Source organism: Bombus terrestris, chromosome 9 (genome assembly GCF_910591885.1).
Source record: "Bombus terrestris chromosome 9, iyBomTerr1.2, whole genome shotgun sequence".
NCBI lineage: Eukaryota > Metazoa > Arthropoda > Insecta > Hymenoptera > Apidae > Bombus > Bombus terrestris.
The window spans coordinates 12,243,005-12,260,486 of NC_063277.1; the positions used below are offsets into that span (position 1 = coordinate 12,243,005).

A 17,482-nucleotide genomic window follows, 5' to 3' on the forward strand; every position below is an offset into this window, starting at 1 on the left:
TCGATTCTCTAACAATCACGGGAAAAGAATCTTTAATTAAAAAGATTTAAAAATTATTAGTCTTGATGGTTTCAATTCAATTCAATTTCAAACGTATAAATCTTGCTGAACAATCTGCTACAATTTTGTTTGATTGCTTGTTCTAAGTAGCTTTACATATTTCATAAGCAGAAGATGAAATGCAATTACTTTATTTTTATTCATTGTAAAAATATAAACTTTTGTAAATAGTTGGATATAGATATCATAATTTTGTTAGCCTGTCAGCGCTAAAAATGTTTTTATGCTATACCCATGTAACATTTCCCTCGATCCATTTGTAAACTTTTCCTCGTTCCACTTAATCCGTTAAAGTCCCTTGAAAATTTTCAATCGCGAAGTAACAGCGCAATGACGAGAAAAGTTTATTTCAAACTATGCGACGGAATTAAGTTGTTGAAACTATTCGGAATTCGTTTGGATTCGATGTATTTTTATGTAAAAATTTTCAATATAACTCCTGCGTGGAAGAATATTGATTTTGTAAATATTCTGATTGCGGAAGCCGGGCGAAAACATTTTTTCCTCGATAGTTCAATAAAATAAATCAATTAACAAATGAAGCGCTTCCTCTTCTTGGAAAATGTCTCTCTTACAAAGTCAAACTTCTCGTCAATCGTATTTCATCGTATTTCTTTATTAAACGTGTCCTATTCTTTAATCCAGAATATGAAATTCTCTTGCAGTATAAAAAAATAAATTCAATCAAATTATTTATAGATTGTCGTCAGAAATTGATGAATATATTAAACAAAGGAATTTAGGAAATAACCCTCCTTCGAGGTCGCGTATATATAAATTATTCATCAGCTTCTGTACACTTTGTATTCATAATTTAATATTCCAATTTTTTACTCATCACTCGGTGTTTGAATTTTTTAAACTGAACCGCTGAAATTTCAGTCAGGAATAATTAAACAATGTTAGCGGTGTTTTTTTGTGATCTTAGGTCGTGAAAGACCGAGTGCAGGGAAATCGAACGATTGCAGAAAGTAGGACGCTCTATGATTGTTTTTTGAATAAAGATAGGAACATGAAAGAAAGAAAATTCTGACTTCGCGCACTGTTACCCCCCTTACCCCCCCAAAAACTAGGTCGACATATACAGAAAATAGTAATACCACTGCTTTGTTCTGTAGCAGCTAAAGTACATTGTTTTTTATGCAAGAAATTATTTATCAAAAAATGTAAATCACGATAACACGAAAAAGTTAGAAGTATAAGTTCACGTATTTCAAAATTGTATAATAATGCGTAATTAGATGGCGGATGATTATGTATTTAGGGATAATTTAAATACGCAACAATATACGGAGTATACGTGCTACGAAAAAATGTATTAGGTCGTCCAAAAACGTTTCTTTCGTTTTATAAGAAAATGCACAATATTTTCTGTTTTATATTATTTTATCGAATTTCGTATGATCAATTTTGTTCTATCAAGATAAAGATCACAACGTTTGATAGATTAGCTTTCATGTTTGTACAAAGATGCATCGTTGTAAAAGACGTGTCTGTAAAAGAAAGACACTTTCCGGACAATAGAAAACGCGCAAGCTGAAGAACGTTATGATATAAAGTTTTCCTAATTTCTCGTAAATTTGATACCTTTCTTAATTCATTAACACGTTTACCGCAACCACGGTGAAATAGTACCTGATGGTAGTGCAGAAGCCACCGGTGACCAACGTCGCGTCGCCAGAATTAACTATTAAGTCACCGCGTATGAAATGTTTCCTCTGAAATGAAATATTAAATACACGTAGTTTCCCTGTGACGTTTGTATAATTCAACTCTCGTTTACTCTTGCAACTAATAACTTCCGATTACGTAACTCTGTAATTACTCTACATTGCTTCGGATCCATAAAAATCGAACATTTGACGATTTACTTTCTTATCAATTTTGAAGATAGTGATTTTTACGAATTAATCGCATATATTCTATCCAAACAGTATTCAAATCCGACATAGGATACTTTTGTTTCTTTTTATCTATTCGATTTCATTGAAATGCGACGGTAATTAACAATCTTGTTAAGCAACAATCTTGTTAATAAATTATAAAAATAAAAAATTTGATGATTTACTTCCTAATTAATTTTGAAGGTAGTGACTTTTATGAATCAAACGTGTGTACTCTACCTAAATAGTGTTCAAATCCGACATACGATACTTTTGCTTCTTTTTATTTATTCGATTTCATTGAAACATGACGGTAATTAACAATCTTATTAAGCAATAATCTTGTTAAGAAAGTATAAAAATCGAATTTTTCCAATAAGGAACACGGCAAATTGTCCATCGAAATTGTAATTGTTCGAACTTCTTCGTAAAGATGGAATCCTCGGAGGGGGCAACAAAAAATCGATTTCCCGTGAATTCCTCGGTTTTACCTATGGTATAAAGGGAAAAGCAATAAGCCAGTGGCTCGTAAAACGTTTTTTCCGTCGATAATGAGAACTGGGACTGGTGGTGGCAGCTGTATAAGAAACGGAATCGTCGATATGAAACAGCAATTTCTCCGCCTTGAGACGATGATTTGTGTTTATTTCCAAGTAGTCAAATTGAGAATGATCCATAACTTTAGTATGTGCTATCTACTTCGATGAGTATTAAATAATTCGGTAAATATTATTGACAGAATATATCACAGTACAGTAAAGCTTCCCTTATTCGAATACCCTAATTTTATTATCCGAACATAGTATTTGCCAGTAACGGATGCCTTTTTCCATATACAATGTATTCTTTCCTTGATTTGATCGAATAGCGAAATTATAATATTCGATATTGTAATATTATAAGAAATATAATTAAAATATAATATGGTATTCTATAACTATGGGAACAAAACACGATGTAATTAAAAAAGTCGAAAACGGTGTAAGTGCAAGCGTCGTAAAAGACAGAATTACAGACACGAAAACACAAAAAGAATAATATTAAAAATTATCCGGAGCACGTAGATTCCTGTGATGCTGGCCAAAACAGGAAAAAGCAGGAAAAAGGACAGCAGGAAAAAGCTCCATTATCTTGACGTAACGAAACAGCTTCATTGCGATAAAGACGATAATAACGTCGGATTTACGCAAATGGAAACATCAAATTCTGATGTGACCCACGCAGTTACTTAGGTTGAAAGAATTAAGTGACTTAACAGTAAAGGAGATTACGAGATCCGTAAATATTTAAAGAAATCTTTAATCTCAATTTGTATTTGAAAAAATGAAATTTAATATCAGAGAAATAATTGTTCCAGTACTTGAAAACTCCATTAACAGCTTGGCCTGCCTATTAATTCGGATAACGGAAGCCCTACAGTATATTAAATTGCATCATTCGTGATGGAAATACGATTTATGGTATTAAATATGAAATTGTTGAATGAAGGTTTAACTCATTCTCAGTACATACATACTGTTACTCTCGAATCGGTTCACAGACAAAACAGACGAGACACGTTCATCGCGTGACGCTTCCCTTGGGCCAGTCACCGCATTAGTCGATTTCTATGCATCGATGCATAGATATTCAATCAGGCCTTTCCGAGGTCTTACAAATTCTATTAATTTACTTATTTTGAATTTCTTGTTTTTTTCCGTCTGAATTCTTTAATCTTACCACAGACAAGCAATAAGCATCGGTAGCAAAGAGTAGGAATATACAACAAGAAGCGACACTCCGGGCGATACCTTTGATGTTACTCGATGCCTTGTCCCTTTAAATTGGTTGTACAGACAAGCCGGATATTTGAAATGACTAAGCTCATCTCTTTACTTTATCTTAACCTCTAACGATTAACAATATACCTGTGTTATCACTGTTTATGTATTAGAGATAATGCTTTTTCGAGTATGCATTTATATCAACTTTATAAAATGAAATAGTTAGGAAATAAGGAATATGATATAACGATAGCTTTTCAAACAATATATCGCAAATGCATTACAAAAGTATAAGTTGTAAATAAAATACAGAAATATTTATTACGAACAAATACAGTGTAAGTAAATTACACACATAGATACATTTGTTGTAAATATTGTTAAGTCTGTGTAAACAATTTCATAACTATTGGCTCGCCATTACCCATTACCAGATCTACGAGCAAATTATCGCGAGTGAAAATCCGTGCATTCTGTTTTACAAACATACGTAATATAAATCTATTAGGTTGTCCGGAAAGTGTCTTTCTTTTACCGACACGTGTTTTACAACAACGCATCTATATACAAACATGAAACCTAATCTGTCGAACGTTGTGTTTTTTAATTTAATAGAACAAAATGGATCATACGTAATTCGATAAAATAATATGAAAAGGAAAATGTTGTGCATGAGTTATTTCCTTATAAAACGAAAGAAACTTTTCGGACGACCCAATATTCACAGCAAATGTTACAAACATCAATGTAGTACAGTTACAAAATTCATCGTAATACAGAGTTTTCTATCTCTTTCAGTATAATATGCTTTACTATAATTTCAAAAGATAATAAATTCCAAAACGAGTAAATAACTTTAACCGTATGGACACAGAGTTCTCGCTATTGCTCGGATCTGTGGGTCCTCGAATTTCAGTACTCGGATGCTCACTCATTTGAGATCCGAGTGTTCGGATAAACATTTTTCTTCCAGGGATTCACTTAACAAGCTTCAGCTATATTAATAAATTTAACGTATAAGGAAAGCTTCATACGTAATGTTCGTACGTGTTTGAGTAACCGCAAGGGAAAAATCAAATGCGAATAGTCGAGTACCGAGATTCAAATTCGTATACTCGGGTACTTAGGCTCGTATCCGGTTCTTGAACCGGAATTCGTGTAATAATGGGTGGCCCAAGTACTCGGATATCCGGTCTAAATTGGTTGTACCGTTTCGCCTGCATCTAGAAGTGGTTCCTTTGTCAAAGTGTCGCCTCTTGCTGTTCCCCACCCTTCGCCGGTTACTCGTAGAACGTCTTTTTTCCCTCGATAATGAGAACTGGCACTCTGTCGGTGGTAGCCGCATAGGAAACGGAATCGTCGATGTGAAAGAGCAATTCCACCCCCGAGGAAAGGACGATTCGTGTTCGTTTCGAAGTAGTTTGCTCGATCGACGAAATATCACGACTATTATAATTTCACCAACGATTCGAACGACGCAACGTTTTGAATATTAACGTAACCAACGTTCTCTCGCCGACGAACATTGCCAATTTCGCGTATGTGCGTTCAATCGTGTGTATGCGCGTTTGAAAATCGTTTCGTCGTTTACTTGTCGGTCAGGGTACAATCGCGTATTTCTATTTTCTCCTATAGTTTTCGAACCGTGAGTCACGCGTTGCTCTATTACGCCAGCTGAATACGTATCGTTAATGGAACTGGCTTGTATCGTTTCAATGATAGAATGGTTTTTGGCTAAACGCCGACAGATTTTACCGTCTGCGTGGCGGTAAGGGGTTGATAAATTACGAGGGTGGAGTTTATAGGTTAATTGACGTGGAAATTTACGATATGTTTGAACTTTCGTAGATTTATGAGGAACTTCCGATCGAGTTATTGGAAGATTTCTTTCTTGTTGCTATTTTTTTTTTTTTTTTTTTTTTTTTTTTGTCTTTCAGGGTGAAAACATCCCTTGGAGATTAACGTCCGTTTCCTTACTTATCTACGATATCACATAGAAATTATTGGCTTCCTCGTTCTCTGTAGAGTGGTATAACGAAGTCGTTAGAATAATTGTGAATAATTTTATTTAATTTGAAAACTAGAGTGGATACCATATAAAAATTACCTATTCTTTTATATTCTGCAAGATTATACAACGAAATCGTGAGAATAGTTGGTTCTTTAAATAAGACAAAGATCATTTACTTTTATTTTTCCATCGTATTCTTCGTCAAGTTTAATGGACAATTTTTATTTATTAAATTTCATATTAAGACAAATATTTTGTTGAAATGCTTGCGCGAATTCTATTCGAGTATTTTTGTACGATTACAAGAGATATTATAGTTATATAGATCAATCATAGTTATGATCAGTTTTGCAGTTCTTTACGAATATTGTTTATTTAGAATGATCAATAATCACTCGTTACAATGCAATAGTTATATTGCCCGTTATCAATTGTTTTGGTCGTTAACAATTAGATTGACACAGCTAATTAATGATATTCGTAATTAAATTCGTTTAACATTTTCCATTTATACATTTTGTCCATAATGTGGAAAATTATTGTTGATCAATTTAACAAAGTAATTACTGTACCATTCAACGATTATATATAATTTTCAGCAATTTTCGAACACAATCTATTTAGCAAATATTGTAAATATATAGAAAGATATTTGTTGTGTGCGATTAACAGCGTGACAACTTTATGAAATTAATTAAATTATCGATTTAAAGTGAACCTCGCTTGACTCGCCACAAGTTATTGGTTTCTTTCGAACAACTTCGTTATCGGTGTTAGAAGTAATTAACGCCTGAATTCGGCGTGAATTAATCGTTCGTTATTGGTTTTTCATATATTGACATAATTTCTTGTATGGTATTCTTACAAAAAGAAAAAGAAACAACGAAGATGATCGTATTGACGAGAATGTCGAAAATAATCATTTTATTGATTTTTAAGATTGAAAGAATTTGTTGTCGAATATGTAAAAAGCCCAAGACTTGAAATTTGAGATTCGGGAATATTAACGTTAAAATCCTGAAAGTTGAAGGTTGAGGCTTCACATTTGAAGTTTGAAAGGTGCAACTTGAAATTTAAATCCTAATACTTGAAAGCATAAAAATTTCAGCTTCCAGAATCAAAATGAGAAACTTCAAATCTGAGAATTGGAAATGATAAGTGGAAATTTGAAAGTCTTTTCAGAGTTGCAGGTTCCATGTTGAAATTTGAAACTTGAAACGTGAAGCTTGAAAGTCGATAGACGTATGTTAAAAGGTTGAAATTTGATACTCGCGACAGTTAAAAGTAGCACATTGCAACTTGAAACTTGCAACGTGAATTTTGGAAGTTGAGAAGTGAATGTTAAAAGGTTGAAATTTGAAACTCCCGGGACCGTAAATTAAAAATCTGCAAGTTGATGTTTGCACGCTCAAATTTCAAACTTGACATTTCGAATAAAATATATTGCATTCTAAAGCTGATAATTTAAGATATCATTACAATTTCAAAACATCAAATTTTTTCACAAGATCTTCACTCTCGCGAATATCTCAAATATCTCCCTATAAATTCCAATGATCTTTATCGATACTTCGTTATTGATTTCTCCATTTGAAAGTTTCGCGATAAAGAAAAATACATCGTTCCAAGAGGAATTTTATTATCAGTACAGTTCGCTACTTGGCTTGCAGCTATATTACTTGGTGTTTAACTCACTTTGATAAAGTCGATCACCAGAGGATACATCTATAAAGCAAAAGAAGATAAAGAAAAAAAGAAAAGGGAAGATGCTTCATCGAGGGGAAGCAATCCATCGAAACTTTAAGGGCGTACTCGTAACAAGATTTCAAGCTGTAATTGTTGTCTTGATAACATCTTCGATTTGCCAATATTTGACTAAACAGACTTTATACCTTTTCTATTTAATTTATCCCAAATTGGTGAAATATTATTTCTTCATTAGAATAAAAGAAGCAACAATAATAGAATGTTTAATTTTTTACTTATTTACTATTTAAATTATTCGAAATTATGTTGAAATATAATTTCTTCATTGTGATAAGAAAACTAATATTGAAAACTTTACCTTTGCTATTTAAATCTCGCTAAATTGTTGAAATGATTTATTCATTAGGATATATGTAGTAAGAAACTTATCCAATATCATTTCTTCATTAAAATATTACATCATTTGTATAGGAAAGATCATTCGTTTATTAGGATAACAATAATACAAGGCCTATTGTTTCACCATGCTAATTAATTTATTTATTAATCAAATCATCCTACATTATAGTGAGATGTACAATATTTTTTTTCAGTAGAATAAAGAAACCAATAACAAGACGTCTATTTTTGCTACTTATATCTTCCTAAATTGGTGAAATATAATTCGTCCATTGAAACGAGGGAACGAAGAATAACAAGAGCTCTACTTTTGCCATTTAAATCGTCCTAAATTGATAAAATGTCATTTGTTCATTAGAATAAGGGAACCAAGAGTAATAAGATAATAAAATAGAAGCAAATAACGAAATATAAGATTCGTCGTAATTGCTTTGCCTCGGCAAAATACGGCTAGTAAAATAGGATAAAATAACTCTGCCTTCTGATTAATAGAGGTTGCTACATACTTTCCTGAAAGCTAAACGAAAATAAGGTGCTTGTACTTCCAGTAATATCTCCGTCGTAGGTTTTCTTGCTTAAAATGAAAATACAGGAACAAGGAAAAATGTCTTGTAATCTAACAATTTATTATGTTAATGAACTAGTTGAAAAATTGAGATCGTTCCTTAAGTTCATCTTTGTAAATAACCTAAGAGAAAGTTTCATTATTTAATATTTTTTCAAACTTGTTTTTATTTAAACGCCAAACGGAGAAATATTATGTACGATCAAACGAATCTATTAAAATTTTTCTAAAAGTTAAACATTTTTTTTAACGATGTACACAGTGATCAAATTGTGAACGATCTATACCACACGGCGTAAGAATTTGCCATCCGCTTCAATAAATGTCAAATATTTTAGCAAATGTTGTATCGACTAATTTAATTATTTTTACTTATTTCTCCTTTGACATTTGATATTTTACTGAAAAACACCAACTTTCTTACCTAAACGAAACAACAAGAAAGAAACAATGCGAATTTTCAAAGACTTCGTTCTTCCATTCTCTTGTACTTCCTTTCCGTATATTTTTTCGTTCTAACGAGAACTATTGACCCATATTTCAGGTTCTTGTGATCTTCTTCTTCCTTACCTCGTTGCTAGCTCGAGCGATAATTAGAAAACTTCATCACGTTAATTGTGATATTCACACAATTTCTTTAGAGAAATTAAAATTTTGTTTGTCTGAAACAGGAATCACGGAATACGCGTGAAACGAAATACCAACGATTTTGAGATGAATTTATTGACAGTAGGAAAGAACAATTATTTGTTTATTTTTTTGGGTGGCAAAATTTGAAGAATATACGATAGTTACATAATTATAAGTTATACCTTTAAGTTATGTTTTTCTCGTTTAGAAATGTTTTCGTAATTTATAAACATGGATGACGTTTATTTTTCTTAATAATAAAAAAATTCCGAAACTTACAATGAGGAATTTAAAAGCCGAGGATCTCGTAGATTAGAAGCTAAGATACCAAGCTGAAATATCAAAGTTAAAATATCTTTTCAATTTTCAACGTTCGGCTCCTCGAACTTTCGCATCGCAAATTTCTATCCGTGAGCTTGAAATTCCAAATTCGAAGTTTGAAATATCGTGAAACTTTGAACTTCGGAACTTTTAATCCCGAATTTCAACTTTAAGATTTCGATAAATTGAAGTTCCGACAAGTAAGCAATGGGCTGACTTACACATCACTTCGATACTCAGCCGTAGCTGGAATCCAGATATGTGTCAGCATCCCTAAGGAGGCTAAGCAAAGCTTACAGTGAAGAAATAAATAAACATAGAAACAAAGGAAGAAAAATCTGAGATAAAACACAGAATCTATCCGCATAGAAATGTTATGTTTGTTGGAAACATTTTTCGCAATTTCGAAAATTTATCTCTTCTTCTTATCTTCGTCCTTAAAGCGTCGAACTTATTAATCAGAGGATATTAAACAAATCTATAAATTTAGAATGTAACGAGAAAAGAAAACTTCGTATAATAAAGAATCCGCTTTTTATTAGCTTTTTATACGGAAATTAAAATTTTTATCTTTCTCGAAGAATTCGTGATAACATTTTACGATATTGCAACAATGGACTGTTCTCCTTTTTGCTAAAGCATTTCGTGTACGTGTAATAAATGAGTGTAGGTGTCGTGGATCAATGAATGGTTTCAGGATTGCCTGCAGCGACGAATTTCCTCGGCACTGCATCAACTTTCTTTTTGCATTTTTCTTTGCAACTTTAACGTATCTTGTTATCTGTCGAGAGAGACACACCTCAGGCAGTAAAATTGAAAGAGCGAAAAGGAAAAACAGCATTCCTTTATAAAATCTCACTAGTTTAATTTTACTTCTTGTAACATCTGTAGTACAATAGTTTCTTAAATGAAACAGTATTTTTTAACCAAAACAATTAGAGTTTTATCCTCTTCTGAGTGTAATATTTCTAACAAAATTTAGGATAACTCCAATACAATTTTCAGTGTAAATTGAAACTGAAAATGCAAGATTTTGGAGGATGAAGAAATTCATTCATTCTTTAATATCCATACAATGAGACTTTTTTATCTTAATTTCATTAAAAGTGCAATTGTTTGTAAATGGGCCGAATAATATACGTATAACAAAGCTTCCCGCTTTCTTCTTAATATTATTATTTTTTAACTGTTCTACTCCTTAGAACAACTTCATACAATTTCATATAGAATTTCCATAAAAAAAATACAGAGTACAACTAAAAATTCCAATTTCAAATACAAGTTCAAATAAAATAATATTAATTCATCGTGAAGTATACAATCGAGTTCCCTGAATGTTCTTTGAATCTATTTTAATAATATTATTTTGATAATTCTTACAACGTGTCTGATATTAAAATTTGTCTTTGTCGTCACAAGACTCAAACGTATCGAGCGTTGCCTGGGATCGTTTCAAAATCGGTTTCGCAATGGAAAATCTGGATGGAGGATACGTTCTGTGCAAAGAGCTGGTCTTTATCTTATTTTGGGGATGAACAACTACGCCCAGATCAGGGCATGGTCTTTGTAAAATTATACGGCCTTTAGAAACGGTGCCTTTAGCTCGGTTCGTTTCAAAACCACGAATAAACGTGATGAGATCGTCGGTAGAACGACGCAAATGATTTTAATACGATAACGTATTAAATGTTCGTTTATGAAAGAGCATTATTGCATTTTATCCCATAGCGGTGACAGGGGAGAAGGGGGGAACGCGAGCATTGCAATCGCAATACTGATATCATTGGTTGTTATTTCAAATATAATGAAAGAGGGATGAGATTAAACGAAATTAAAATTCAGAGTAGAAGATGGAAGCTGGGCATTTTGCGGTTTTTAATTGCGACCTTTCAATTTATAGTTTCTTAGTTTGCCGTTTAAATTTGATACGCCAAGTTCTAAATTTTAAATTCCACGTTCGCTAAATTGTAGATTGCAAATTCCAGACCTTTTAATTTGAAGTTTCAACTTCTTAGATCCTGGTCTCTAAATTTTTGTAGAAATTTCGAATTTTCCATTGCCGAACTCTTTGACCTACTTGCGAATTCTAAATTCTAAATTTCGACTTTTCTATTTTCTTAGTCCTGTAGCGTGCCCAGCGGATCGAGACAGTAAACGTAAACAAAACGTGATAGCTTCAGCTGCGGTTATTGGCTACGACAGGCTGTCACGGAATGACAGAATGTCACTAGTCGGCAGTCAATAGTTGCAGCCGCAGTAATCACGTTTTGTTTACGTTTATTGCCTCGACTCGTCGGACAGACAATAAATTAGAAATTTCACACCTTGAATTGCAAAGTGCAAATTGCAAATTTCCAATTTCAAGTCTTTAATTTTAAATTGCAAATTTCCAATCTCTGATATGTAGCTTCCTATATATTCCATTCCACGTGCCATGTTCCAAATTTCAAGGATCTCACCTTCTGTCGTTAATTCTTGAACTGTAAATGGTAATATAAATTCTACTATTTCAATTTTCAACTCAAAATTCTCATTTCCACCTTGCAATCTTCAAACTAAATACGTAATTTCCGTGCTTTTATCTTTCCATATTTTACATAAATATATCGTTTTCATCTTTATCCTCGTTAATACAAGATCAGATAAGCCTATGATGTATGGCGGATCAGAATCGAACAGAAACGTCAAATGAAATTTATGTGTTTGTTCTGTTGTAGCTGAACACGGAATGGGCACAAGTTGAAGTTATAAATCTGATCAATGATGGCAGCGGTCTTGGATTCGGAATCGTCGGTGGACGAAGCACCGGTGTTGTCGTTAAAACGATCCTTCCTGGAGGTGTCGCCGATCGGGTAAGTTTATTGCAAACATTTTCTCTTATTCAAACAATTATTAAAAATTTCACAGTCCTTCAAAATCGTTCAGTTTTATACACCAAATCTCAATGGATATTCTGGAATTGTATACGTACATAGATTTTATAAAATACTTTTCACCAATGATTTTATTTTATCTCATTTTCTATAACAATCCTTTTGTGATAATTAAATCCTGTTGAAAACACGAAGGCATTCTAAATTTTTAAAGTTTTTTAAACTTCTTTACTTGCAAGTAATTTTAGCAGGACAGTTAACGAATAAAAATGAAGGAAAAACAGTGCAGGAGATAGATTTTAATTAATCATTTGTTTCAAAGATAAACTTAGAACAGATTTAAGTTTCAAGATTTAAAGATTTTTCTTTTAACTTTCTTTATGTAACTCCAGGTTGGGTGAAAAGAATGTACAATTTTTCATTCGTTAAATGATTTGAAGTTTTTCCATTTGACAGTGCATCCATAAATAGCGATTCATAGAATCCATAACATTCGATTGCCCTATATTCTTCCCCTAGCAGCCTCAACCACATTTTACCATCAATAAAATTGCAAATCGAATCAGGCTGTGGTTACCGTGGATGCGTATTCGAACGAATTGACGTTCTGATGAACTTCATACATCCAGGTAATCAAATATGTATATAGATTTTTATTATGAGTGTATGCACTTCGATCTATAGGCGTTTCATTCGTCAGTTCGTCCAAATACCTCGGTGGTTGGCATTGATAGCGGCACAACTGAAAGAATCCCAAATTTGATTTTATCGAATAGAAAGCTTATATTATGTTTTTATTTATATCGTGTAGATCGTAGATCAGTTTTGCGTGAGAAGGCAAAATTTTGACTTACCGCCGCTGTCAAATTACACTTTGCCACAGCAACACCGGCTCACCTTCAATTGTTTTGTCACGCTGTAACCAAAGGGTTTTACCACTTTCGCGATATCAAATCAAACGAAAGGAGTGAAAATCTGTTTGATAAAAATCATGTCTCCAGCGTTTTCTTCTTTCTGAAAGATGTGCCGTTGTTTAGCAAAATCTGGCTCGTAAATCTCTGTCTGTTCACGGAGAGACTCGTCGTCGCTAATAAACACAAAATGAGAAATAGCGTTGGAATAATTCGCCAAGGTTTCTCTGTCAATTTTAAAACGTTTTTCTCTTTAACACTTTGATGAGCTTGTGCTCTGACAAACATATATTGCCTGAATATAGCGCGTATTTTTGGAGCGATTGAAAAGATTCAAACGGTCTCTGGAAAAATGTTCGTTCCGATTTACATTTATTGAATTTTATAAGTGCCATTTTGTTCCACAACGTTTCTCCATCTTTCACGCAACTTGAATATTCCATCGTACTGGAAGCTTTCAGGTTTTCCAGCGGAAAACTTTTCAATATGATTTTTTATGTCAACAAAAGTGTTAAAAATCGGAACGAACTTTCCGAGCAGCATTTAGGAGTGTAATATCCTATTGAAAATCAACGAGCATATTTACAGATATCTCCAGCAACGTATTTTAGCGTGACATGTTTGAAAACAATTTCCCCAATGGAGAGGTACTAAACAAAATTTATTATTCTAATAAATTCTTTAAAAATCGGAACGAGCTTTCCGAGCAGCATTTAACGAGTGCAATTCTATTTAATTTTCTACTAAAAAACAACGAGCATATTCACAGATACCTCTAGCAACGTTTTTTAGCGTGACATGTTTGAAAACAATTTCCCCAATGGAGAGATACCAAGCAAAATTTATTATTCTAATAAATTCTTTAAAAATCGGAACGAGCTTTCCGAGCAGCATTTAACGAGTGCAATTCTATTTAATTTTCTATTAAAAAACAACGAGCATATTTACAGATACCTCCAGCAACGTTTTTTAGCGTGACATGTTTGAAAACAATTTCCTCGATGGAGAGATACTAAGCAAAATTTATTATGTTGACAAATTCCTTAAAAATCGCAACTTTCCGAGCAATAAATATTATACCAATATATCGTATTACTCAAGCACGTAACGCAAGAACACTTTGATAACATGTCGTTTATAGCATCCATTGCTTTTTTTACTGTTTTAATTAGCAATAAGAAACTTTTTATAAGATACAAAGTATGTAATACGCGAATTCGCGCCCGCAGTCCGCAAAATGTTAAAATTCATATTTTTTAAGTCGTGCCATTATCAGCGACAAGCAACGACGTATCCACTGTAATCACAGCCATAATCAGAACTTCTATGCGAAAAGTCTTGCAACATAAAGATAGCCGATCAAAAATCTGAAAAATGAGAGGAAACAATAGAAAATAAACGAGGCAAGAACATTTAACAATGATCGATTGCCGAATTAAAAACGGTCTGTTCGCGGTACGATTTGTAGGATAATCGGCTGCAGAGCGGGGACCATATATTGCAAATCGGCGATGTCAATCTGCGGGGAATGGGAAGTGAACAGGTTGCGGCAGTTCTGCGACAATCCGGCACACACGTGCGCCTCGTTGTCGCGAGACCTGTCGAACCAACGTCACCGGATTACCAGGTATTGTATCCAAATTTTCCATTTTTTGTTTGTTTCCTTTTCTCTTTTTTTTCCGATGAGCCTATTCCGAAAGTTTAAAAACTCGAACGTTTAAAACTTTACTCGTTCGAAGGTTGAAGGATTGGAACGTTTGAGAATTCGTAGATTCGAAGCTTCGAAAAGTTAAATAGTTGAGAATTGGAGAAGTCGATGGTCTTGAATATTTGATAATTAGAAAAATAGAAAATAGAAAAGTATTTTGAAAATTTGGATTTTTCAAGGTTTGCGAATTCGAAATATGGAATTGTAAAGTTGGACATTTGGAAATTGCACGATTTAAAATTTTAAAGACTTGGAGATTGGAAAGTTTGAATATCGCGAAACATGAAAATGTAGAAGTTATAGAATCTTATGGAACTTTAAGATTCGATGGGTTAAAAATGATCAATTTTGAAGTTTGAAGATTTGAAAATCTGATAAGAGTTAAAAGTTTCCGATTAAAATCAATAGCGCGTCTATTTTTCTTCGTTATTTTATTACAAGTGGAAATATTTACATTATTTCCTACTTCTTTTTCCTATTACTTCACTCAGTCCTTGGATTTTATAGCATTAGCTTGGAAAGTCTAATGAAATGGCTTGATTGAGATTTTCCTTAATTAAATGGCAGCAGGGCGTTTTCATTAAATCATCTGATCGGACTGTTTGCACAGTAAATACTGCCATAATTGATCGTCTTGTAGTACTGGAAGGAATTATTAAATAAAAAGCACTTAAGTCGTTCGACTTTTCTCGCTTTCGCAGCAGCTACATCTCGTATTTGCTTTTTACAATAGAACGTACTTACGATATTACTAAAATAAATTTACTTCACGACAAAAAAATTCGATTATTCAGGCTTTAGTTTAATATCTAATTGAAAATTGATGTAATGTATAAATATAAAGGAAACACGTTCGATTTTTATAAAAATGATATCATTTTTTTAATAATCTTTTCTATAAATATTGGAAATTTAAATAAGACATTTATACTGTAACCAATTCGTACTTTTTTTAATTTTTATATTCTATTACGGGACTCTGAGAAGCTAAACCGATTAATTCCACTTTTTTATACGATCGTCAATATCACATTATTCAGACACAATTAATATTGAAGAAATTGGAGAACTCAAAAAAGAAATTATAAATTTACTTATCATGAAGCATGAATAATTGCAAATTTTGAGGTGAATTAAAAAAATTAGTATTTGTAACTGTTAACAAAATAGTAATTGTCATTTTTTTATGCAACCCAATTTATGGAGTTAATCAGCATGGTCTCTGAGAGTCTCAGGGTATCAGCGCGTATTCAGACCCTTGATGCAGCTGGTTGCAATGCTGGTGAAACGCCGGGGAACAATTCCTCTAGAACACGACTTCGACCCAAAGACCCGAAGCAAATATCTGATAAATAAAGTTGAAATTTTAATAAATAAATAAAGTTGAAGCCATATAATCATTAAAACAAGCAATATTTTAATGTTCTCAACGTAACAACGCTATAACGAGAAATATTTTGAAAATTAAGAAGGGTATGAAGACACGTATGTTCAACTTCAAAATTAAATACAAAGACAATTTTACTAATACGAGGCTGACCTATACAATACACAAAATCCTAAAACCTGTAAAGGGCATTGTTTTACTTGTACAAAGATGAAAAAGAAAAGAAAAGCAAAGATGTAAAATGTGACCTATCGTGTGCTTCCCCTGTAGTTTCTAAATATCATGTCACGTGTAATATAGCAAAAGTAAACCTGAAATAAAATGAAGTAATTGTATATCATCGTTGGTCCGAAATTCGAGCCAGAAATTCCAAAGGAACGGCACGTTTCAGGCACTCGGCAGCCACGCTCCGATCGTACCAACGAAGATTCTGGGTGACCCGGACGAGTTGGACCGCCACCTGGTGCACAGCGTGCCGGAGACATACAACATACGCCACGTGCAGCCCGACAACGCGTACGACAACGGCTACATATTCTCTCAGGAATCCGACGTCGAGATGCATGTGAGTCGGCAAACAAAACCTTATGACATTTCATCGTTCCTACCCTTTCATCCTTTCATTTCGTCAACACGTTCCTTCTGCCAACTGTACCGTTTTCTGCATGAAAACTTTCATCTTGAATTATCAACGTTTTGAATGTACTGGGAAGAGTATTTAGACGAAACGAGCGGATGATCCTTCTTGTTTCTCTGTAGTAAAAGTAAAATGTAAACGAGCATCTAAAAAATGCCCTAAAAATACATTTGTGATTATAACTCTTTTGCCAGACATCGTTACAATTATAGTTTCTTTATTAGATGTCACTATAATCTCTTCAGAAGATGAGGAATGATACAGTGTTGTTACCGTTTGGTACGTGCAGGTGGAAGGTTCCATAACGGGAAAGTTTCGTGGAAACATCGTGAAAATTTGTAATAATTCTCGTTTATTATATCGTTAGACATAATATTCTTTAAAACATAATTTTTCAATATCTACCTTATCCACGTTTCGAGAATAGTCATGACTTTTTTTAAACTGAAAATAACAAAATTGACTGAATTGTAGGCTATCTAATTCGGTCTCTTCAAAGCATATGCCCTACTGACTCGTTTCTTGAATAATAATCGTGTAATAGTGAAATTCAGAAATTGTTGAGGTTGACTGATAAATTTGTAATAGGAAAATATATTGAAATAAGCATAGGTAGAAGTACAGGTA

The 17,482-nt window shown here is 33.1% G+C and overlaps 1 protein-coding gene across 2 annotated transcripts in view; it reads left to right on the forward strand.

The window, feature by feature from the left end:
* The window catches only part of LOC100647267, a 166,460-nt gene that overhangs the window by 79,282 nt on the left and 69,696 nt on the right, over window positions 1-17,482 (forward strand). For both annotated transcript variants that reach the window (XM_012311732.3, XM_048408870.1), the window contains exons 8-10: window positions 12,057-12,191; window positions 14,592-14,750; window positions 16,610-16,783. In XM_012311732.3, the coding sequence (XP_012167122.2) occupies window positions 12,057-12,191; window positions 14,592-14,750; window positions 16,610-16,783 (468 nt within the window). The remainder of the gene's footprint in view (window positions 1-12,056; window positions 12,192-14,591; window positions 14,751-16,609; window positions 16,784-17,482) is intronic.